General features: G+C 47.3%; 1 protein-coding gene across 1 annotated transcript; it reads right to left on the bottom strand.

The window, feature by feature from the left end:
* Positions 1 to 11817: 11817 nt before the first annotated feature.
* LOC116955022 (ARL14 effector protein-like) lies at positions 11818 to 17711 on the bottom strand. The gene is made up of 3 exons (XM_032975959.2): positions 17425 to 17711; positions 13787 to 13863; positions 11818 to 12173 (listed from the first exon to the last, which is right to left on the bottom strand). The coding sequence occupies exons 1-3, from the start codon at positions 17476 to 17478 to the stop codon at positions 11963 to 11965; spliced, it is 342 nt and encodes a 113-aa protein (XP_032831850.1). The 5' UTR covers positions 17479 to 17711; the 3' UTR covers positions 11818 to 11962.
* Between the last annotated feature and the right edge of the window lie 7326 nt (positions 17712 to 25037).

Genomic DNA, 25037 nt, shown 5'->3' on the forward strand with positions numbered 1-25037 from the left:
TACGCAAGTACATTTTTTAAAATTATATTTTTTTAAATGTAGGGCCCCTTTATAACATATGCTACATGCCCCGCATTTAGCTTCATCCGGCAAGGAATGGACCACATCGCGAACAAACTCACCCTACGCCCGCTCTCCGGCAAGCCCTGAGCAGTATCAGTCGCGCTCCTCCCGAAGCTATCGCACGGCTCACAGACTTCAACTTGGGACGTGTGTGATTTGCACACACTTGCCCATATGCTGAGAGAGAGAGACGAAGACTTCGTTCTTTTTTTGTGCGGCTAATCGTCACAGTGTTGTGACTTTAATATCAAACCACATCCCATTCATAAAAGTACACGGACATTAAATTAAAGTTAGATATACTCATTGGTTCTTTCGGTAAAGTCACGTAGGTAGATATAAAATAAAACAATACAAAGATAATACAAAGAGTATGGATTCCTGCAGTCACGAAAGCTTCAAATCAAGAATAAAGTTATATTATTTTTACCCTTTCCATCAGCCACGCGGTCTCCTGGGATGATATTTTTCCCCCCAGTAGCAGGCAAACTCTGGTCCGGTTTCGACATTTAGTGTCTTGTCAAAAGTCAAGTTTGCTTGAACAAATTGTGGTCAAATTGCCAGATGTTTATAGGCAAGGGGCCATCTCTGTTGGATGGTAAAGAGGCGTGTTTCTGTCCGCTTGTTTATTTAGATACTTATATTGTCTCCACAGCAGAACGGAACGGTCCTTTTGTGTTGTGTCGTTTTATGTTCATCGTGTGGAACGAGCAGGACCCATATCTGACAGAGAGACGGACATTGTCTTTTAACATCTGGCAGTTCACCAGCATTGGTTTACAACAACAACGACACAAATTAAATTCTGAGAAGTCCGTGTGACCTACAGTGAGGGAAAAAAGTATTTGATCCCCTGCTGATTTTGTACGTTTGCCCACTGACAAAGAAATGATCAGTTTATAATTTTAATGGTAGGTTTATTTGAACAGTGAGAGACAGAATAACAACAAAAAAATCCAGAAAAACGCATGTCAAAAATGTTATAAATTGATTTGCATTTTAATGAGGGAAATAAGTATTTGACCCCTCTGCAAAACATGACTTAGTACTTGGTGGCAAAACCCTTGTTGGCAATCACAGAGGTCAGACGTTTCTTGTAGTTGGCCACCAGTTTTGCACACATCTCAGGAGGGATTTTGTCCCACTACTCTTTGCAGACTGGCTAGGCCACTCCAGGACTTTAATGTGCTTCTTCTTGAGCCACTCATTTGTTGCCTTGGCCGTGTGTTTTGGGTCATTGTCATGCTGGAATACCCATCCACCACCCATTTTCAATGCCCTGGCTGAGGGAAGGAGGTTCTCACCAAAGATTTGACGGTACATGGCCCCGTCCATCGTCCTTTTGATGCGGTGAATTTGTCCTGTCCCCTTAGCAGAAAAAAACCCCAAAGCATAATGTTTCCACCTCCATGTTTGACGGTGGGGATGGTATTCTTGGGGTCATAGGCAGCATTCCTCCTCCTCCAAACACGGCGAGTTGAGTTGATGCCAAAGAGCTCCATTTTGGTCTCATCTGACCACAACACTTTCACCCAGTTGTCCTCTGAATCATTCAGATGTTCATTGGCAAACTTCAGACGGGCATGTATATGTGCTTTCTTGATCAGGGGGACCTTGCGGGCGCTATAGGATTTCAGTCCTTCACGGCGTAGTGTGTTACCAATTGTTTTCTTGGTGACTATGGTCCCAGCTGTCTTGACATAATTGACAAGATCCTCCCGTGTAGTTCTGGGCTGATTCCTCACCGTTCTCATGATCTTTGCAACTCCACGAGGTGAGATCTTGCATGGAGCCCCAGGCCGAGGGAGATTGACAGTTATTTTGTGTTTCTTCCATTTGCGAATAATCGCACCAACTGTTGTCACCTTCTCACCAAGCTGCTTGGCAATGGTCTTGTAGCTCATTCCAGCCTTGTGTAGGTCTACAATCTTGTCCCTGACATCCTTGGAGAGCTCTTTGGTCTTGGTCATGGTGGAGAGTTTGGAATCTGATTGATTGATTGCTTCTGTGGACAGGGGTCTTTTATAAAGGTAACAAGCTGAGATTAGGAGCACTCCCCTTAAGAATGTGATCCTAATCTCAGCTCGTTACCTGTATAAAAGACACCTGGGAGCCAGAAATCTCTCTGATTGAGAGGGGGTCAAATACTGATTTCCCTCATTAAAACGCAAAGCAATTCATAAAATTTTTACATGCGTTTTTCTGGATGTTGTTGTTATTCTGTCTCTCACTGTTCAAATAAACCTACCATTAAAATTATAGACTGATCATTTCTTTGTCAGTGGGCAAACGTAAAATCAGCAGGGGATCAAATACTTTTTTCCCTCACTGTATGGGACAATGGTGGAGCCAGGATTTTCAGATGGGGGGGGGGGGGGGCAAACCCCTCCAGCAATGAAAAATGAGAGAGGAGTTGTTAGTAAGTAAGGAGTTGTTAGTAAGGAGTTGTTAGTAAGTAAGGAGTTGTTAGTAAGTAAGGAGTTGTTAGTAAGGAGTTGTCAGTAAGTAAGGAGTTGTTAGTGAGTAAGGAGTTGTTAGTGAGTAAGGAGTTGTTAATAAGGAGTTGTTAGTAAGTAAGGAGTTGTTAGTAAGCAAGGAGTTGTTAGTAAGTAAGGAGTTGTTAGTAAGGAGTTGTTAGTAAGTAAGGAGTTGTTAGTGAGTAAGGAGTTGTTAGTGAGTAAGGAGTTGTTAGTAAGGAGTTGTTAGTAAGTAAGGACTTGTTAGTGAGTAAAGAGTTGTTAGTAAGGAGTTGTTAGTGAGTAAAGCGTTGTTAGTGTAAGGAGTTGTTAGTAAGTAAGGAGTTGTTAGCTATTAAGGAGTTGTTAGTGAGGAGTTGTTAGTAAGTAAGGAGTTGTTAGTAAGTAAGGAGTTGTTAGTAAGGAGTCGTTAGTAATTAAGGAGTTGTTAGTAAGTAAGGAGTTGTTAGTAAGGAGTCGTTAGTAAGGAGTTGTTAGTGAGTAAGGAGTTGTTAGTGAGTAAGGAGTTGTTAGTAAGTAAGGAGTTGTTAGTAAAGAGTTGTTAGTAAGGAGTTGTTAGTAAGGAGTTGTTAGTAAGTAAGGAGTTGTTAGTAAGTAAGGAGTTGTTAGTGAGTAAGGAGTTGTTAGTAAAGAGTTGTTAGTAAGTAAGGAGTTGTTAGTAAGTAAGGAGTTGTTAGTGAGTAAGGAGTTGTTAGTAAAGAGTTGTTAGTAAGTAAGGAGTTGTTAGTAAGTAAGGAGTTGTTAGTGAGTAAGGAGTTGTTAGTAAAGAGTTGTTAGTAAGTAAGGAGTTGTTAGTAAGTAAGGAGTTGTTAGTGAGTAAGGAGTTGTTAGTAAAGAGTTGTTAGTAAGTAAGGAGTTGTTAGTAAGTAAGGAGTTGTTAGTGAGTAAGGAGTTGTTAGTAAGGAGTTGTTAGTGAGTAAGGAGTTGTTAGTAAGTATGGAGTTGTTAGTAAGGAGTTGTTAGTAAGTAAGGAGTTGTTAGTAAGTAAGGAGTTGTTAGTAAGTAAGGAGTTGTTAGTGAGTAAGGAGTTGTTAGTAAAGAATTGTTAGTAAGTAAGGAGTTGTTAGTGAGTAAGGAGTTGTTAGTAAAGAGTTGTTAGTAAGTAAGGAGTTATTAGTGAGTAAGGAGTTGTTAGTAAAGAGTTGTTAGTAAGTAAGGAGTTGTTAGTAAGGAGTTGTTAGTGAGCAAGGAGTTGTTAGTAAGTACGGAGTTGTTAGTAAGGAGTTGTTAGTAAGTAAGGAGTTGTTAGTAAGTAAGGAGTTGTTAGTAAGTAAGGAGTTGTTAGTGAGTAAGGAGTTGTTGGTAAAGAGTTGTTAGTAAGTAAGGAGTTGTTAGTGAGTAAGGAGTTGTTAGTAAAGAGTTGTTAGTAAGTAAGGAGTTGTTAGTAAGGAGTTGTTAGTAAGTAAGGAGTTGTTAGTGAGTATGGAGTTGTTAGTAAGGAGTTGTTAGTAAGGAGTTGTTAGTGAGTAAGGAGTTGTTAGTGAGTAAGGAGTTGTTAGTAAGGCGTTGTTAGTGAGTAAAGAGTTGTTAGTGAGTAAGGAGTTGTTAGTAAGTAAGGAGTTGTTAGTGAGTAAGGAGTTGTTAGTAAGTAAGGAGTTGTTAGTGAGTAAGGAGTTGTTAGTGAGTAAGGAGTTGTTAGTAAGGCGTTGTTAGTGAGTAAGGAGTTGTTAGTAAGGAGTTGTTAGTGAGTAAGGAGTTGTTAGTAAGTAAGGAGTTGTTAGTGAGTAAGGAGTTGTTAGTGAGGCGTTGTTAGTGAGTAAGGAGTTGTTAGTAAGGAGTTGTTAGTGAGTAAGGAGTTGTTAGTAAGTAAGGCGTTGTTAGTAAGGAGTTGTTAGTGAGTAAAGAGTTGTTAGTGAGTAAGGTGTTGTTAGTAAGGCGTTGTTAGTAAGGAGTTGTTAGCGAGTAAAGAGTTGTTAGTAAGTAAGGTGTTGTTAGTGAGTAAGGCGTTGTTAGTAAGTAAGGAGTTGTTAGTTAGTAAGGAGTTGTTAGTAAAGAGTTGTTAGTAAGTAAGGAGTTGTTAGTAAGTAAGGAGTTGTTAGTGAGTAAGGAGTTGTTAGTAAAGAGTTGTTAGTAAGTAAGGAGTTGTTAGTAAGTAAGGAGTTGTTAGTGAGTAAGGAGTTGTTAGTAAGGAGTTGTTAGTGAGTAAGGAGTTGTTAGTAAGTATGGAGTTGTTAGTAAGGAGTTGTTAGTAAGTAAGGAGTTGTTAGTAAGTAAGGACTTGTTAGTAAGTAAGGAGTTGTTAGTGAGTAAGGAGTTGTTAGTAAAGAATTGTTAGTAAGTAAGGAGTTGTTAGTGAGTAAGGAGTTGTTAGTAAAGAGTTGTTAGTAAGTAAGGAGTTATTAGTGAGTAAGGAGTTGTTAGTAAAGAGTTGTTAGTAAGTAAGGAGTTGTTAGTAAGGAGTTGTTAGTGAGCAAGGAGTTGTTGGTAAGTACGGAGTTGTTAGTAAGGAGTTGTTAGTAAGTAAGGAGTTGTTAGTAAGTAAGGAGTTGTTAGTAAGTAAGGAGTTGTTAGTGAGTAAGGAGTTGTTGGTAAAGAGTTGTTAGTAAGCAAGGAGTTGTTAGTGAGTAAGGAGTTGTTAGTAAAGAGTTGTTAGTAAGTAAGGAGTTGTTAGTAAGGAGTTGTTAGTAAGTAAGGAGTTGTTAGTGAGTATGGAGTTGTTAGTAAGGAGTTGTTAGTAAGGAGTTGTTAGTGAGTAAGGAGTTGTTAGTGAGTAAGGAGTTGTTAGTAAGGCGTTGTTAGTGAGTAAAGAGTTGTTAGTGAGTAAGGAGTTGTTAGTAAGTAAGGAGTTGTTAGTGAGTAAGGAGTTGTTAGTAAGTAAGGAGTTGTTAGTGAGTAAGGAGTTGTTAGTGAGTAAGGAGTTGTTAGTAAGGCGTTGTTAGTGAGTAAGGAGTTGTTAGTAAGGAGTTGTTAGTGAGTAAGGAGTTGTTAGTAAGTAAGGAGTTGTTAGTGAGTAAGGAGTTGTTAGTGAGTAAGGAGTTGTTAGTGAGGCGTTGTTAGTGAGTAAGGAGTTGTTAGTAAGGAGTTGTTAGTGAGTAAGGAGTTGTTAGTAAGTAAGGCGTTGTTAGTAAGGAGTTGTTAGTGAGTAAAGAGTTGTTAGTGAGTAAGGTGTTGTTAGTAAGGCGTTGTTAGTAAGGAGTTGTTAGCGAGTAAAGAGTTGTTAGTAAGTAAGGTGTTGTTAGTGAGTAAGGCGTTGTTAGTAAGTAAGGAGTTGTTAGTTAGTAAGGAGTTGTTAGTGAGTAAGGACTTGTCCCTTGCTTTTTATTCGACGCGTGTGCGGCGATGGCGCAGACATCGATCGAGGGTCGAATTCGAACCGCGTTGTGTGATCGGCGTGGAGCGCACAATTCTGAGTCACTTAGAACTGCTTTGCCGTTACTTATTGACAATTAGGGACTCGGACTATTGTCCTATCATCTCATAGAGTCCCTGGCACGTAATAATATGCTACACAGTGGCAGTGGGGGTCGCAAAATGCCGATTTATTACTAATAAACCCCAATCATCCGATCGAAAATAGGGATTTCGATCGGATCATTGGGGGGGCACGTGCCACCCCACCCCCTCCCCACTGGCTCCGCCAGTGCTCTGGGATGTGTAAACAAACACACAAAACACCCGTTGAACACGTTGTAGGCTTTCGCGACCAATATGATCCATAATAGAGGGGTTTTTTTGGGTGTTTACAAGTTTTTGGTGTTTACGAGTTTGTAAATGTTGTGAGTTTACTCTCCTACACACCGGTGTGCTGTACCAGTAACGAATTGGCCACGTTCTGTTTACGTGACAACGCTTACTGATTGGCTGTCTGTTGGTGGCGGGTTTAAAGACACATTTATATAATTACAAAAAAAAAACCTCTACTACGGAAACCAAAAAAAACCTGTTCATATTTATGCAGAAAGATAACACTTGGGAAGGAGGCGAATTGTCAGTTTTGTTAAAAATGTGCCAACGTTGGCCTAATGTTGGCTCGTGGTTTGAACCGTTGGCCGAACGTTCCCCGTTTACTGCGACTCTCATGATTATGTACTTATACATGGGCTCTGGTCGAGAGGGATGGTGGAGGCTTGGGGAGGACTTCATCCAGCAGCGGATACATTCATGGCTCAGGATTAAGGTGGGGGAGCACATACGTAGAGGAATTGGATCACAGCACAACAATGAATTGTTACATTGCATTACATTCAACTATTTTTTTTTATTTTACCAGGCAAGGCCTACTGAGCTACATAGCTCTTTTTCAGAAGCGACCTGGCTTTCACAAATGATAGGTCAACAAATTGGCTTATCACGTGGAAATTCATAGCAGCCAAATACTCGAAATGCAAGTTTCTAAATGTGGAGGAAAACCCTCAGGACCACTGGTATACAGAGGTGGGGCCCTTCCGCTTTAACGGGGAAGCAACGTTGTGCCTCCCCAAGCTTTTAAAGCTGCCAGAATGTCAAAGCTAGTATTTCAGAGCTGCGAGGTTCACATTTTAATCGCTCTCCTGCCCTCTGAAGTTATCGGCTTGCTTCTAATTTAAAGTTAACGCGGGGCCATACATTACGTGTGCCGGTCTAAGCCCCTATAGACTCCCCTAGAGCTAGGCGCGTGCCTTCCGGCCACGTGATGTATATTGTTAATATGAGTGGAGCTGTATACGACCGCGTGATTTAGGAGATGCCTCCACGTGCGGTGTGTGGCTGTGTGTTTGGGGAGAGATGGCCAAGGTTTGGTGGATTTGGCACAGCTGGGCTAGGGATTTATAGTCGGGGCACGTCTCTGCCAAATCAATATATATAGCTTTTTAAGGCTTGGGTCATCCCTAGGTCGTCTTGGCTCAAAATGGAGACCTTGTGTGTTGTTATCGTTGACGTCGGAAAGACAGAGAGCCAGGCTGGCATGGTGATGGGCGCACTTCAATATTGCTTCATGTACTCCAGCAGCCTGAATAGCACCTGAAGGCGGACGCTTGTGTTGCGACCGAAACGTCGTGTTTTCTTTTCTTATTTTTTCTACCTACGTGACTTTACCGAAAGAACCAGAGAGTATGGATTCCTGCAGTCACGAAAGCTTCAAATCAAGACTAAATAGCTCCTCTTAATAGCAACTACACTTGCTTCAACCATCTATGCAGACGATATTGTATTGTGTGTAGTAAAATAAAGTGGATTTATATATTTTTTATTTTGAGGATTAAAAATGTAATCTTTACAGCTGTCTCTTTTCTTCCAGGTTCCCTCTAAACACCCAATATATATAAAAAAGCAATGATGTATAAGAATAATGTATGACTTCACTTATCCCAGGCATTCTCCCATCCAATTACAGTACTACTCAAGCATTCCACCCAGTCACGTCATTACCGTGGGGGCAGGGGGCTGTCGTGACCCCCTCCCATGGTGGTCAATGCTACGAGTTGGGGTCCCTCTTGACAACCACCACGAGATATGTCTTCAACAATAGTGTAAAATAACAAAAGCGCCATTTAAATGGATTTGTATGAAAATTCTTTCATTTGCGTTCCACGTTTTACGTTGATGAAATTAGAGCAATAACGTTTTGTGAGCGTGTGAGACAAATCAAATACTGGAGCCCCACCTGACCAGGGGCAGAGCCACAGGGGAGGCTGGGGGGGGGGGGGGTGCTCAGCCCCCCTGAAATTTTGGGAAAGTTGGTAATCGGGATAACCGGATATCCGGTTGCTGCAAAATGCTTCAGGCTGCCACCTCGTGCTGCCCTGCAGGCTGCCACCTTGTGTGCTGCCCTGCAGGCTGTCACCTTGTGTGCTGCCCTGCAGGCTACCACCTTGTGCTGCCCTGCAGGCTGCCACCTTGTGCTGCCCTGCAGGCTGCCACCTTGTGTGCTGCCCTGCAGGCTGTCACCTTGTGCTGCCACCTCGTGTGCTGCCCTGCAGGCTGCCACCTTGTGCTGCCTTGTAGGCTGCCACCTTGTGTGCTGCCCTGCAGGCTGCTTGAGCGGCAGCCTTTCGAACTTATTAGCCACATCAGCGGCTCCGACCTATTAATAAACTCCACGTTCAAATCCAATTAAATTTGTTTTTACATTTGTGGCGCCCATTGGAAAACATACACTGGGTATCTCAGAATATTGAAGTAAACCCCTCCAAAGTGAAAATCCTGGCTCGGCCCCTGCACCTAACCGATTGCAGCACCCCCTGAGCTGATAATGTAGTTATACCACCGATTCCACCGTAACATTATAGTTATAGGGTTTTTCCCATTTTTTCTGGCAACAAAACTGACACCTTTTGCAAGGAATCATGTTAACATTAACCACAATACTTGCAGTCAAATGCAAACAAAAAACAATACTCTGATAATTTATGCATTGTCCTTGAAACTGATTGGTCCACACCAGAGACAGCTTTTCTTAAAGCGTAGTCTCATACGGTGTACGACCAGATGACGCCATCAGGCGCCACAAATGAACCACAATACCTTGCTGATCTCGTCAAGGCGCATAAACCATCATCACGCACACTTTGGTCATCCTCGGGAGCGGCCTTTAGCTAGCCATCGAACAAAGACGGTGGTCACTGCATCGCGCGCTTTCAGATGCGCTACAGCGGCCGTCTGGAACGCTCTTCCTTCCGATATTAGTAAGTCACTGGAGCTATGAACTTTTCAATCATCCAGATTGAAAATTAATTTATTTGTAATTAGTTTCTTGTCCTTCCCCCGCACCTCCTATGAGCACGGTTTGGCGATGTATGGTGCAAAAGAAGTTCAACATGACCCCACTTCATGAACCCGCATAAACCAGCGTGACGAATGGTCAAAAACCCCTGTGATGGGGCAGCGTGTGAAAGCCTTCATCCAGCAGTGGACTGAGAATGTCTGGAAACCATCCCACACGCATGGTTTTTGTAGGAGTGAACAGAGGGAAGAAGGTTGGTGGAGATATTCTCCATATATATAAAAGGCAAAGTTGTGATTATGTGTCTGTTCAAAATGTTTAGCGTACTTCCCGACATGCAACAAACTTGAAATTTGCCATGTGGGTACTTTCCAGACTGTACACCATGCAACAATTATAAAAATACACTTTTGGTTATTTTTTTTTGGGGGGGGGAGCTCAATAAAGCATTTTTTTTGCACGGCAAGTAAGCTGTGACGTCAAATCTGTCATGTGACCCGCGCATGTGGAAGCGTAACGCATTGTAGTGTAGTGGTTAGCGCGCTGCACTACGAACCCGGCGACCCGAGTTCGATTCCCGCTCACGGCCACCACCGGTGGCGATTATTTTAACCGGTCCTGGGCCTCCCCTAGGTCGATTCGGCCTCAGCGTCAAACGCGTAACTGGTGTGGTGTGTGAACATCGCCACTGGGGAGACAAAGGCGGCCGGGCGTGGTGAATCCAAGTCCCGGCCGAAGCCGGATAGTTAAGCTAGTACATTTATATAGACGGGACACTGACATTCAGTTCGCACTTGCTGAAACACATGTAAATGCATCCATTCTCCTGGAAGAGAATAATTACATCGAACAAACTTGCCACGCAAGTGCATTAACGTGTTGATGTTTATTCGAAATGCAAGTGTTTAAAATCATACAGTCCAAGGTAAAGGCTGTGTCGCGCTCACTTAAGGTAAACATTTAAGCAATTACGAAAAAAAATTATCGCAAGCCAATTTTCAACAAGTTGGAATTGCAATATTGATCGATCGCGCAAGCACTAAACAGAATGCACGCTTCCCGCCACTCGCCGCTGTCAACATTTGCAGTGCGCCTTCCGTATAAAACAAAAGCACCCGCACATTCAGTTTGACAATTGTCATTCCATTTGCAAAATCGCCATCGCGAGATGAGGAAGGCAACCCTTCGTGTTCGGAGAGAATGATCCGTGGAAGCGGATCTCATAGAACTGCTTCCGAGATCTCTTCCAAGTGACTCTGTCCTACACAGGAGTGGCCGGCAGCACTTTTCCATCTAATCTGCGGGTTTCAAGTGACCTTAGTTTCATGAGAAGAATTAAAAACGTTCCTGTCGTCTTTGCATATTTGCCCAATTATCCAACATGTAACATAGGTAAGTTGTTTGCATTTAATTTACATGATTCGTAAACGAATTGCCTATGTACGATTTGACGCATGATTTAAAGAATAATCATTAGACATCCTTTGCCAGTACCAAAATATAATAACGGGGGTTTTTCCCCTTTTTTTCTGGCAACAAAACTGAAACCTTTTTTTTTTTACGAGGAATCATGCCGGCATAAACCACAATACTTGTGCGATTGTGTTGGACGGCTGGTAGATGGTGTTTAAAAAATCAGCAGCCCCACCACTTAAATTGGTAGGGGTTGGCGAGTACGCACGCAACGCATCATCGCAAAGTGGCCCACCAAATTTATAGCGGCCGCCAGAAGTTAGTTGAAAGACCCCGGTCTATAACACTACTTGAAATCAACTAATCGTTATCAGTCAAACGTCACCTCCCCGTGTGCTCAGCAGTCGGCGCAAGTCATTTGCTTGAATGAACGAATGATGCCATGCGTGGACCACATTGGGAACTGGCCATTGTGAACATTCCAAATTCAGCGGAGGCGTGTATGCATGTTGGACTTCTTTCGCGCCGCACGTAGCCAACCGTGCTCATTGGGGGTGTGGCACTGAAGGCGTCCATTCAGCTTCCCAATTTCTCAAGATCCTTTACCAGATCTGTACGTGGAGTTGCGAGAGTTGCCACGCAACGCCATATCCAAGGAGAAATGAACCGAAGGATCGATCGGCCGTTCCCAATAGCCGCGCACGCTCACCTGCCGGTGTGGGCGTTGCCCCTTCATAAACGAGTCGAAAAATCGATCCAAGCTGCTGCCTTCCGCCAAATCGGATGAGCCGATCTCAGCCGTTGTCGCAAGCACCGTCTCGAACGAGCGATCCAGACGGTGAACCAATGCCGAGGACTGCAGCTGGATTGTGGAAAAGCCGTGGAAATTCAGCGCAGGCGTGGAAAAGTAATCCGTTTCCGTTCCCGCATTCGCTGCTCGCCGCTTCAGAGGTACGCAGCTTGAGCCCAGCAGGCAACCCTGGTTAATACTGCAGCAGGTGCATTAAACCAAAAATATGCGTGCCCATCTGCTTCAACAGGGGACGCTATTTAAAAAAGAAAAGGGCAGGTTCACGCGTGCCGGCGTTACCAGTCCACTTTTGCCAAATCCGCAAACGGCTCTCAAAATCGCCCAATCAGGAAGCAACGTAGCAACATTGCCACCCCCCACCACCCCCCCCCCCCCCCCCCACTGAGAAACTGTTGCAGGCCACGCCAGTGCAACACAGCGCCCTCGTGACAGCCCTGGCGGCAACGAATGCAAAACATGCCGACGACGGCACGATCTGGCGTTCGGGGAAAAGGGCCAGCCCAGCCCGTGGAAAAACCAGCGGAACCGTCGCGGTTCCCTCCTCCTCGCGCGCGCTCACACGCTGGCGTAGACGTTGTCGATGGAGCCGCCCCCCTCCGTCTCGAGCCGCTCGTAGAGCCAGCGCCGGTCCCTGCGGCAGGTGGGGCCGCAGCGAGTGGAGCCGCAGGCCGAGCAGGGGTAGAAGCAGCCGGGGCAGCCGTCCTGCAGGCAGTCGCAGGCGTCTACGCCGCCCCGCACCAAACGGCCCTGCGAGTCGTACACGCGGCTGGGGGGGCGGGCGGCGACGGCAGAGGGTCAGGGGGTGGTGAGCGTGAACGGCAGCGCCTGCCGGCTTGTAAGCAGGGGAGAGGAAGTCACTGGGAGCTGTGCACTTTTAAATCTGGGCCAGGAGTCCACAACCAAAAAATAACGCTAGTAGCCATTTTTTTTCTTTCCGAATTCTGTAATTTTAAAAAAAAACAAACAAATATTTCATGAGCCGCAACGAAATGTCAATAAGCGACGGTGGTCCTGAACAAGGAACGGTCACGAAGCTGTCCCTTGAAGAGCCGCATGCGGCTCTGGAGCTGCAGGTTGCTGACCCCTGGTCCAGGTTGAAAATTCGCGGGGAAAACCCATTAGGCTTCAACAAAGTTAGTTCGCTTATTTGAAAATTGAACCATGTTCAATAAAAAGACAACAAATAATTTTCCTTGACTTTTTACGTACCATGTGTGTGTGTGTAAGCGATAACGATGAAACCTCCGCAAACCTCCCGATTTCCTTCCCCACGCACCTCCGGTTAAGCGCGGTTGGCTACGTACGGTGCGAAAGAAGTTCAACGTACATACATACGAGAGTGGGTCTCGGTGGGTCTCTGCGTTTCTTTCAAAATCTGGAGCTCTGCGGGTTTCTAAGGGTCTCTCTTCCGATACTAGGAAGCCACTGGAGCTATGCTCTTTTAAATCGTCTAGAAAACTAATTTCTTTACAAACTGCTTTTTTGTGTTTAGTTTGTTGTCCTTCCCCGCACCTCCGATTAGGCACAGTTGGCTATGTACGGTGCGAAAGAAGTTCATCGTACATACATATGCCCTGAATATCCTCCAACATTCTTTAACGTTTTGGTGGTGAGGGGAGAAGTGGGGGTTTTCAGAATTATATTCAAATTATGCTTATGTCTCCAGACAGAGACATTTCCATTTGGAAACCAGATTATGTTAAGTCATTAGCGTTAAACAGACTTTGGTCAGTGTCAAATCGACAAGATCGTGTGTTTAGTTTGTTGCTCTTAGACCGGCACCTCCGGTTAGGCACGATTGGCTACGTTCAATGAGAAAAAAAGTTCAACGTACATACATGCGTACAAAGCGTCATACTTGTGGCGTGCAAGAAGGGTCTGCCGCAACAACATCTTTTACGATACCATAGAACGCGTGACGGACGCACAACAACCATCGCGACATCGGAAATCGTCTGGTGGTGTGTCCGCATGATCACCATTTCTAAAGGAGCAACAGTGATTGACCTCAACAAAAAATAAAAATGGGGGGGCAATAAGAAAAAGTGGAAGATTATAATTTTAGTCGATTATACCAACTAAACCTCCCGGGATGAACCGTGCCCTTCATTTAAAGAGGTGAAGTCAAATTGACGTCGTGCTCAAATTTTGGCTTTCCCCCACAAAGTAATCCTCATTTCATTCACCTCGGAGCGATGACGGGGGGTGGGGGGGTAGGTTTAGTCAACACTGCCAACCGGGAAATGAACTTCGCTGCATTCCGATTGCGAGCTGCTCAACCGCTGAGAACTAGCTCCATTACAACCCAGCCTCTGATTTTCTGTTTTTCTCTACCCCCTGTGCACAGCCAACCGCCCCCGCCCGCCACCCCGTACCCACCTGTCCACTTGTTGAAGCTTGGTCTGCAGCTTGCGCCGTTCTCGTTTGCTCGTCTCTGGGTTGAAGTCACCGGCTGCCTGCGAATGCGATAAGGGAGATAGCCTCTGCATCAACAAGGAAAAAATAATCAAGCTCGCGCGCATGACCCGGCTTTGTACCGAAATGTGGCGACAACCCCGACGCTCACACCGGCGTGCAGGAGGCAGTAGGCCCGTAGGCCGCGACGGGACGTGGCTCGGATAGCGGAAGTACCGGGGAGGAGTTGGCTTGGCTAGCAAGACGGGCATGACAAGGTGGGCCATTTTACCAGTGGTTTTTGTCTCCAAGCACCTGGGAAACCATTGGGTCAATTTGGCCGGTTTTACATAGGGGCAAGTCCCGAATAGCAACACAACTTCATTGGATCGTTTTTATGATTGTCAGTGGCGCCATCAACACAGGCGGACAGAGATATGACACGAGCGCCTTTTAACCCGAGTTGGGAATCGCCAAAGACTTCAGACGTATCTCAAGAGGCATCCAGAGGATTGCCTTTGGCTCTTTTGAGTCTTATTTTAAAAAAAACCTGTACACCGTAAGGGACTGCATTGCCATGTACAAAAAAATTGCATGGCAATTTCTGCGCATTCCTCCATGTACATTTGCTGTGAAATTATGTGGTTATTTGAATTGTGGATATTGCGGTTACATGCTATGTGCAGAATTATCATCATTTATGCTTGTTCATGTGTGATTATTTTGGTTAATATTACTTGTGGTTGATCTTTTTGTCATATATTTGTCGCGGGATAATTATGTTATATGCTCATTATGATTATTCGGTTATTGTGGTTGCAATGTTAATACTGTGCTGTGCATATCATGCTGTTATTGTCGCTATAATATTGTTGTAAAGTTATTACTTATTTGGGATTTTTTATTGTGGTGATTGTAGCAATTGTAGTTATTTTAGTTGTAATGTTGCACCGTTTTGTGGCTATCATGCAATGCAGTTATCGTGGTTATCACGTGGTTTTACTATTTACAGTGAGGGAAAAAAAGTATTTGGTCCCCTGTTGATTTTGTACGTTTGCCCACTGACAAAGAAATGGTCAGTCTATAATTCTAATGGTAGGTTTATTTGAACAGTGAGAGACAGAATAACAAGAACATCCAGAAAAACGCATGTCAAAAATGTTATAAATTAATTTGCACGCGATTTTGGACGATTTTTGCCCCCCCCCCAGTCACAAAAAGTCCGAGGGTAGTTGGGGTGGTTGGGATGGGCTTAGTTTGTTGTATTTGTGTACTTTGTTAAAACGTAAACAACATCCTTCGGCAGTTTAAAAAAATAACTTTTACCGTTAAGATTACTTAAACTAAACAAACATTACGTTTTAGATAATTCAATGGGGGGGGGGTCACAAGACTTACTGAACTATTTTATTTTTACAAGAGAGGGTATATACCACACACGACCCTGTGCTATATAATATAACGAGCAGTACTGCCCGGCTTCGCCCGGGACTGGGATCCACCACGCCCGGCCGCCTTTGTCTCCCCAGTGGCGATGTTCACACACCACACCAGTGACTCGTTTGAGGCTGAGTCGACCTAGGGGAGGCCCAGGACCGGTTAAAATAATCGTCACCGGTGGTGGCCGTGAGCGGGAATCGAACTCGGGTCGTCGGGTTTGTAGCACGTAGTGCTAACCACTACACTACAATGCGTTACGCTTCCACACACACACACAGACACACAAACAGACACAGACAACGCTAACCACTAGACTTCAATGCGTTACGCTTCCACGTGCGCGGGTCACGTGACAGATGTGACGTCACAGCTCACTTGCCGTGCAAAATAAATATGCAGTATTGAGCTCCCCCCCCCCCCATTTTTTTAAATTTTTTTTAATTTTTGCATGGTGTACAGTCTGCAAAGTACCCATATGGCAAATTTCAAGTTTGTTGCATGTCGGGAAGTACGCTAAACATTTTCAACAGACACACAAGCACAACTTTGCCTTTTATATATATGGAGATTATACTGTACCAGGCGAGGTAGTTTATATCTTGCACCAGCCCGTAACCATTCAATGTTACTCCTACACTTATACTGCTGCATTGCGCTTAATGTGATTGCTAATGTATCGTTGCTTCAAAATCGTGTGTTGTTGTGTGTGTGGGTGTGAGGAGGGCACTTCACGTGCACCTAGCCTGGCACAAGCGTCGTGACGTCACCGCCACTTCGTGGCGCATGGCGCTTGTTGTTGTTGTTCGATTCCTGCTCACGGACAACACCCAGTGACGATTACCTGAACCGGTCCCGGGCATCCTCTAGGTCGACTCAGCCTCAAATGAGTACCTGGTGTAGCGGTGTGTAAACATCGCCACTGGGGAGACAAAGGCGGCCGGGCGTGGTGCTGGACACCCACCCCCTTGTGTGCCGTGCCGGTCTTCGTAGGTGCTCGCTAACAGCACTTGCCCCTACAGTCTGTTACAGGCTATATAGGGGATCTTTGTCTTTGTTGTGAGGACAACCCAGGCCCTTACATGTCGTCTTTTCCACCCTCCTCACCCTCACTCACCTCCTCACGCTCACTCACCCTCACTCACCTCCTCACCCTCACTCACTTCCTCACCCTCACTCACCTCCTCACCCTCACTCACCTCCTCACCCTAACTCACCTCCTCATCCTCACTCACCTCCTCATTCACCTCATCCTCACTCACCTCACCCAACTCCTCACCCTCACTCACCTCCTCACCCTCACTCACCTCCTCACCCTCACCTCTTCATCCTCACTCACCTCCTCACCCTCACTCACCTCCTCACCCTCACCTCATCCTCACTCACCTCCTCATCCTCGCTCAACCTCCTCATCCTCACTCACCTCCTCACTCACTTCCTCACCCTCACTCACCTCCTCACCCTCACTCACCTCCTCATCCTCACTGACCTCCTCATCCTCATCCTCACTCACCTCATCCTCACTCACCTCCTGATCCTCACCTCCTCACTCACCTCCTCATCCTCCTCTTCATCCTCACTCACCTCCTCACCCTTACTCACCTCCTCACCCTCAATCACCTCCTCATCCTCGCTCACCTCCTCATCCTCGCTCACCTCCTCATCCTCGCTCACCTCCTCATCCTCGCTCACCTCCTCACCCTCGCTCACCTCCTCACCCTCACTCACCTCCTCACCCTCACTCACCTCCTCACCCTCACTCACCTCTTCACCCTCACTCACCTCCTCACCCTCACTCACCTCCTCATCCTCACTCACCTCCTCACCCTCACTCACCTCCTCATCCTCCCTCACTCACCTCCTCATCCTCGCTCACCTCACCCTCGCTCACCTCATCCTCACTCACCTCCTCATCCTCACTCACCTCCTCACTCACCTCCTCACCCTCACTCACCTCCTCACTCACCTCCTCACCCTCACTCACCTCCTCACCCTCACTCACCCTCACTCACCTCCTCATCCTCACTCACCTCATCCTCACTCACCTCCTCACCCTCACTCACCTCGCCCTCACTCACCTCCTCACTCTCACTCACCTCCTCACCCTCACTCACCTCCTCACCCTCACTCACCTCCTCGCCCTCACTCACCTCCTCACCCTCGCTCACCTCCTCACCCTCACTCACCTCATCGTGTTGCTGTGCTCCCGGAGTATCCTTCCCACGTTTCGCTCGCCTCATGGCCCCCCAAGTCGCTCCCCTCTCTCAGCCCCTTACCGGGCGGTGCATTGTCTCACGAACGGTGCGGTGGGGTGGAAATCGAAGGTCGTCGTCTGTCTCTCTGTCTGTCTCTCTCTCTGTCTCTCGACAGACATACAGAGAGAGAGGACAGCAGGGCTGGTGTCTGGGTCAAAGCGAGTTGTTGTTGTTGCTGTGTTCAGCGGAACGGCAATGGAGGAGAAGGGCAGTGGTTGATGATGGTGTGGTGGTGGTGAGGGGGGGTGGGGCGATGACGATGGCGTTACCAGAGCAGAGGTTTTTTTTGGTTGGTGGGCGCTCGTCTTTTTGTTTAATGTGCCACGGTGCACGTAGCCTGGTACAAGGCGCCGTGGTGGTGAATGGCGGCTGCTGTTGTTGTTTAACCTACAGAGTCGATGTAGCCGAGAGGACTCTGGAGTTGTATTGAGATTTCTGTTGGTACCGAATTCTGAATAAATGGTACTTGTTGTTTTGGTTGCTGACCACCCTGCCCATGGGAGTCCAATTTACCGTGGGAGTCCAGTTCACCATGGGCGTCCAGTTCACCATGCCAGTCCAGTTTACCATGCCAGTCCAGTTCACCATGGGCGTCCAGTTCACCATGCCAGTCCAGTTTACCATGCCAGTCCAGTTTACCATGGGCGTCCAGTTTACCATGCCAGTCCAGTTCACCATGCCAGTCCAGTTCACCATGCCAGTCCAGTTTACCATGCCAGTCCAGTTTACCATGCCAGTCCAGTTTACCATGCCAGTCCAGTTCACCATGCCAGTCCAGTTCACCATGCCAGTCCAGTTCACCATGGAAGTTCAGTTCACCATGGGCGTCCAGTTCACCATGCCAGTCCAGTTTACCATGCCAGTCCAGTTTACCATGCCAGTCCAGTTTACCATGCCAGTCCAGTTTACCATGCCAGTCCAGTTCACCATGCCAGTCCAGTTCACCGTGCCAGTCCAGTTTACCATGCCAGTCCAGTTCACCATGGCAGTCCAGTTCACCATGCCAGTCCAGTTTACCATGCCAGTCCAATTCACCATGGCAGTCCAGTTTACCATGCTAGTCCAGTTCACCATGGAAGTTCAGTTCACCATGGAAGTCCAGTTCACCATGGCAGTCCAGTTTACCATGCCAGTCCAGTTTACCATGGGCGTCCAGTTCACCATGCCAGTCCAGTTTACCATGCCAGTCCAGTTTACCATGGGCGTCCAGTTTACCATGCCAGTCCAGTTTACCATGCCAGTCCAGTTCACCATGCCAGTCCAGTTCACCATGCCAGTCCAGTTTACCATGGAAGTCCAGTTCACCATGGACGTCCAGTTCACCATGCCAGTCCAGTTCACCATGCCAGTCCAGTTCACCATGCCAGTCCAGTTCACCATGGAAGTTCAGTTCACCATGGGCGTCCAGTTCACCATGCCAGTCCAGTTTACCATGCCAGTCCAGTTTACCATGCCAGTCCAGTTTACCATGCCAGTCCAGTTCACCATGCCAGTCCAGTTCACCGTGCCAGTCCAGTTTACCATGCCAGTCCAGTTCACCATGGCAGTCCAGTTCACCATGCCAGTCCAGTTTACCATGCCAGTCCAATTCACCATGGCAGTCCAGTTTACCATGCTAGTCCAGTTCACCATGGAAGTTCAGTTCACCATGGAAGTCCAGTTCACCATGGCAGTCCAGTTTACCATGCCAGTCCAGTTTACCATGGGCGTCCAGTTCACCATGCCAGTCCAGTTCACCATGCCAGTCCAGTTTACCATGGAAGTCCAGTTCACCATGGACGTCCAGTTCACCATGCCAGTCCAGTTCACCATGCCAGTCCAGTTCACCATGGAAGTTCAGTTCACCATGGGCGTCCAGTTCACCATGCCAGTCCAGTTTACCATGCCAGTCCAGTTTACCATGCCAGTCCAGTTCACCATGCCAGTCCAGTTCACCGTGCCAGTCCAGTTTACCATGCCAGTCCAGTTCACCATGGCAGTCCAGTTCACCATGCCAGTCCAGTTTACCATGCCAGTCCAATTCACCATGGCAGTCCAGTTTACCATGCTAGTCCAGTTCACCATGGAAGTTCAGTTCACCATGGAAGTCCAGTTTACCATGCCAGTCCAGTTTACCATGGGCGTCCAGTTCACCATGCCAGTCCAGTTTACCATGCCAGTCCAGTTTACCATGGGCGTCCAGTTTACCATGCAAGTCCAGTTTACCATGCCAGTCCAGTTCACCATGCCAGTCCAGTTCACCATGCCAGTCCAGTTTACCATGCCAGTCCAGTTTACCATGCCAGTCCAGTTTACCATGGAAGTCCAGTTCACCATGGGCGTCCAGTTCACCATGCCAGTCCAGTTCACCATGCCAGTCCAGTTCACCATGCCAGTCCAGTTCACCATGCCAGTCCAGTTCACCATGGAAGTTCAGTTCACCATGGGCGTCCAGTTCACCATGCCAGTCCAGTTTACCATGCCAGTACAGTTTACCATGCCAGTCCAGTTTACCATGCCAGTCCAGTTTACCATGCCAGTCCAGTTCACCATGCCAGTCCAGTTCACCGTGCCAGTCCAGTTTACCATGCCAGTCCAGTTCACCATGGCAGTCCAGTTCACCATGCCAGTCCAGTTTACCATGCAAGTCCAATTCACCATGGCAGTCCAGTTTACCATGCTAGTCCAGTTCACCATGGAAGTTCAGTTCACCATGGAAGTCCAGTTCACCATGGCAGTCCAGTTTACCATGCCAGTCCAGTTTACCATGGGCGTCCAGTTCACCATGCCAATCCAGTTTACCATGCCAGTCCAGTTTACCATGGGCGTCCAGTTTACCATGCCAGTCCAGTTTACCATGCCAGTCCAGTTCACCATGCCAGTCCAGTTCACCATGCCAGTCCAGTTTACCATGCCAGTCCAGTTTACCATGGAAGTCCAGTTCACCATGGGCGTCCAGTTCACCATGCCAGTCCAGTTCACCATGCCAGTCCAGTTCACCATGGAAGTTCAGTTCACCATGGGCGTCCAGTTCACCATGCCAGTCCAGTTTACCATGCCAGTACAGTTTACCATGCCAGTCCAGTTTACCATGCCAGTCCAGTTCACCATGCCAGTCCAGTTCACCGTGCCAGTCCAGTTTACCATGCCAGTCCAGTTCACTATGGCAGTCCAGTTCACCATGCCAGTCCAGTTTACCATGCCAGTCCAATTCACCATGGCAGTCCAGTTTACCATGCTAGTCCAGTTCACCATGGAAGTTCAGTTCACCATGGAAGTCCAGTTCACCATGGCAGTCCAGTTTACCATGCCAGTCCAGTTCACCATGGCAGTCCAGTTTACCGTGCCAGTCCAGTTCACCATGGAAGTTCAGTTCACCATGCCAGTCCAGTTCACCATGCCAGTCCAGTTCACCAGTCCAGTTTACCATAGGAGTCTAATTCTAGATTTGAAGCTTTCGTGACTGCAAGGATTCATACGCTTTGGTTTTATTCGGTAAAGTCACGTAGATAAAATAAAACAAAATAAAAGAAAACAATTAAATCTCGACGTTTCGGAGGCAACACAAGCTTCCGTCTTCAGGTGGAAAAAGTCAACGCAGAATATCTGTGTCAGGAGCACAGATCAGAGACGACCGGGATTATATACAGGTTAAGGGAGAGGGGAGGAGTCAGTAAGGGGGCGTGGCTGGGTGGAAGGGCTGGGTTAAGCAGCCTTTTGATAGGCTGCTGCGGGTAACAACCACTTCGCACTGCACGGGAGTGGGTTAAAAGACCCACCTGCGTGTGGGGTCGGGGAGATTTGGTGCGAAGGGGCATTACCCGAAACGTCGTCTGTTGTACACTACTTTAACACTATTTTTAAAGCCAGTGTTACTAATTAGCGTTTTAAAATATTGTTGTTTTATCCTTCTTTAATGTGGGTGGCTCGAAGCCAGCGATGTAAAATTCACATTCCAATGACGGAGCGTTTATTTCAGTTTATTTCACTTTCATTTATTTGGTATAGCCCTGTGAGCCATTCGGCTCTTGAATCGGGTGCAACCGTAACAAACAAAAAACATGAACAAGAAAACATCTTAAAGTTACTATGTGTGACTGTGCAAACAGAAAATCCAGGAAAAAAACAGCAAAATGTTCCTGAAAAAAAAAGCACCGTACACCAACGCTGCGTGAATGTCGACTATCACCGCAGGTCTCTCCCCCCCTCTCTCGTTACCTAAAACCCGCAGTTGTTGTTGTAAGGGGCTGCTACACTTTGCTATTGAAACTTGGTGACTGCAGAAACCGGTACGGAATTTGTTTTTTTTTTACACATTTGACCGCTTTAAACAAACGCTTCTCCTAAAACATGGACCCGCTGAAGACCCGATAGGCAATGGAGAGAAAACATGCGGATGGTATGAAAGACAGGGCGATTTCTGCTGTCCGAGAGAGGGGATTAGGCGTCTCTCACGATTTAACAAACACAAGCCGCTCCCCTGCCAGTCGCTCACTACTCTACACAGAAGCGCCAAGCTGTCTAAGCCACCGACATTTCGCAGCAAATTGGCAAAACTGAAATAAAACCCAAATTAATTTGCTCTTCCGTCTCGCCTGGTAACCCCCCACCCCCCGCCGCCAATTCTCAATTATCCTCATGCCGTCTTAACCCACCACCACCGTCATAATCGCCACCAAAATCACAGTTCCCACCATCTCCACTCACCATCACTACGATCAGTGTCCACCACCACCACCAATAATCAATCACAACCACGTCGCCCATCTCCACAGCGCGTGGCTCACACAGCCTCCCTGACGCACGAACCTCCCCACCCTCCCCACCAAGCCCCTCCCCACCCCACCCAGCCCTCCCACACTCCCCACCAAGCCCCTCCCCACTCCACCCAGCCCTCCCCACCCAGCCCTCCCCACACTTCCCTCCCCACCCTCCCCACCAAGCCCCTCCCCTCCTCACCCAGCCCCTCCCCACTCAGCCCTTCCCACACTCCCCTCCCCACCCTGCCCCTCCCCACCCTCCCCTCCCCACCAAGTCCTCCCCACCCTGCCCCTCCCCACCCTCCCCTCCCCACCAAGTCCTCCCCACCCAGCCCCTCCCCACCCTCCCCTCCCCACCCAGCCCTCTCCACCCAGCCCCTCCCCACCCTCCCCTCCCCACCCTCCCCACCCAGCCCCTCCCCACCCTCCCCTCCCCACCCTCCTCCGCGAGGACACCAGAAAAGCGGCCACCTCGCCCGCCACTGCCCTCGCCTCGGCGTCCTTCATATAAATGCACTGTCCAGTACTCTTTGGTTCTATTCGGTAAAGTCACATAGGTAAAAAAAAAATAAAACAACAAAAATCACGACGTTTCAGCCACAACACAAGCGGCCTTCATCAGGTGAAGGGACCAGCCTGTCTCGAAGACTGCGCTGGAGTGAAACAGAGCCAAGCTCAGACTACGACCTTTAAGCTGTGTGAGAGGGATTAAGGTGCCTTGACAAAGGAATTAGCGTAAAAATTAGCATTTGATTGGCGGACTTAGCATGATGAAAGGTGTAGCACAGTGATCGGCACCGGCAGTGCACCCGCCTGTGCTGCGAAAGTTTGGGGTACCACTACTTGAAAAAATATACTGTACCAATGAAAATTAGTTTAATGTTTAGTTCGATTTAGAACATCTTTCCAATGGTTGCTTAATTTGAAACCATCTTCTCGGTTGAAATTGTGTCTGTGTTTGTAGATCTGAATTGCCTCGTGAACAAATCTCTGATAAAAACCCGTGGGTTTGCAAAGAACCTTGGTATCGGAGAAAATTATATCGTGATCACCCACAGCGTTGTAACAGTGATCAGCCACGGCAGAAGAATTCGTTCTGCCGTGTTTAAAATCTGATTTGTGCTCGCGAATTCGGTCAGAGACATGTCGCTTTGTCTCCCCGATATAGCAATCACCGCAGGTACAACTCAATTTGTAAACCCCGGGGTACTGTAAGTCAGGAATGACATCCTTCACGGATGGGATCAGATCACGAATTTTATGTACTGTATTGAACCGGACCTGGATCTTGTGTTTGTTTAGAATTTTGGAAATCTTTTTAGCAACGCCTGCTATATATGGTAGTGTGTGTACAGTATTTACAATCATAAAACTGTATTTACAAAAGTCAGTGATTTCCACTTTACAATGATCAATGGAAATTTCTGATCAGTATAAATTCCACATTCCTATGACAGGATAGATAAAGTAACATGATACACCCCACTTTAATTCGTTTTGCGCCATATAAAGCAATTTCTTCGTTAATATTTTAAACTTTTTAAAATACTTTTTTTTAAAGCATTGCTTTGTAATTGTACAAGTTATAGTGCAAGTGTATTTGAAACTACATCAAATTTTAAACTGCAGTATTACTGACCAGTAGTTTTACAACACATTCTCCTGCGGAGGGAGCTGGTAGGAACGTTGGGTTGCTCGGTAAATGGCCAGGGTCAACGGCACCACGTGGTGTATTCCGCAAATATGCCCGACTGTGAGGGCGGGCACAAGCCGGCGTGAGTAGGTTAAACGTTGAGTTTTATAAGGGCACCACGGGGTGACCAACCCCTCCCCACCCAGCCCCACCCCTCCCACCCCCCCACCCAGCCCCACCCTCCCCACCCAGCCCCTCCCCACCCTCCCCTCCCCACCCAGCCCCTCCCCACCCCACCCAGCCCCTCGCCACCCAGCCCCTCCCTCCCCACCCAGCCCCTCCCCACCCTCCCCTCCCCACCCAGCCCCTCCCTCCCCACCCAGCCCCCCCCTCCCCACCCTCCCCTCTCCACCCAGCCCCACCCCTCCCATTTTTGGATGCACGACGGACGGACACAATAATCCCCTGTGGGCTGGTGGTGTAACCGGGAGGTTCCTCCACAGTACAATGTGTTGTGTCTATTTGTTTGTGTTTCTGTCCTTGTGATGGTGACTTTGTAGGATGAACGTTAAGATTTATAAGGGGCACGGGGTGACCAATAAGATCTACATTGGTCTGTAATAAGGTAGAGAGCACTGGTAAGGGGTTGACAGGTTTGTAGTGGTGAGTGTACTGGTGGTGAGTGTAGTAGTGGTGATTGTCTGTCTGTGTTTCTCACTTGTGATGGTGACTTTGTGGGATGAACGTTGAGATTTATAAAGGGGCACGGGGTGACCAATAAGGTCTACATTGGTCTGTAATAAGGTAGAGAGCACTGGTAAGGGGTTGACAGGTTTGTAGTGGTGAGTGTACTGGTGGTGAGTGTAGTAGTGGTGATTGTCTGTCTGTTTGTGTTTCTCACTTGTGATGGTGACTTTGTAGGATGAACGTTGAGATTTATAAGGGGCACGGGGTGACCTATAAGGTCTGAATTGGTCTGTAATAAGGTAGAGAGCACTGGTAAGGGGTTGACAGGTTTGTAGTGGTGAGTGTACTGGTGGTGAGTGTGGTAGTGGTGATTGTCTGTTTGTGTTTCTGTCCTTGTGATGGTGACTTTGTAGGATGAACGTAGAGATTTATAAGGGGTACGGGGTGACCAATAAGGTCTACATTGGTCTGTAATAAGGTAGAGA

Source organism: Petromyzon marinus, chromosome 57 (assembly GCF_048934315.1).
Source record: "Petromyzon marinus isolate PM22_M1 ecotype Great Lakes invasive population chromosome 57, UKy_Petmar_22M1.pri1.0, whole genome shotgun sequence".
Lineage (NCBI taxonomy): Eukaryota > Metazoa > Chordata > Hyperoartia > Petromyzontiformes > Petromyzontidae > Petromyzon > Petromyzon marinus.

Excerpts from the sequence above, each read along its gene's own strand:
- LOC116955022 (XM_032975959.2), bottom strand. The coding sequence starts at position 17,478 with ATGAGGCGAGCGAAACGTGGGAAGGATACTCCGGGAGCACAGCAACAC. Across the intron at positions 13,864-17,424 it reads GAGCACAGCAACACGATGAG|GCAGCCGGTGACTTCAACCC; the intron begins GTGAGTGAGGGT and ends TCGCATTCGCAG. Across the intron at positions 12,174-13,786 it reads AAGCTTCAACAAGTGGACAG|CCGCGTGTACGACTCGCAGG; the intron begins GTGGGTACGGGG and ends CCGCCCCCCCAG.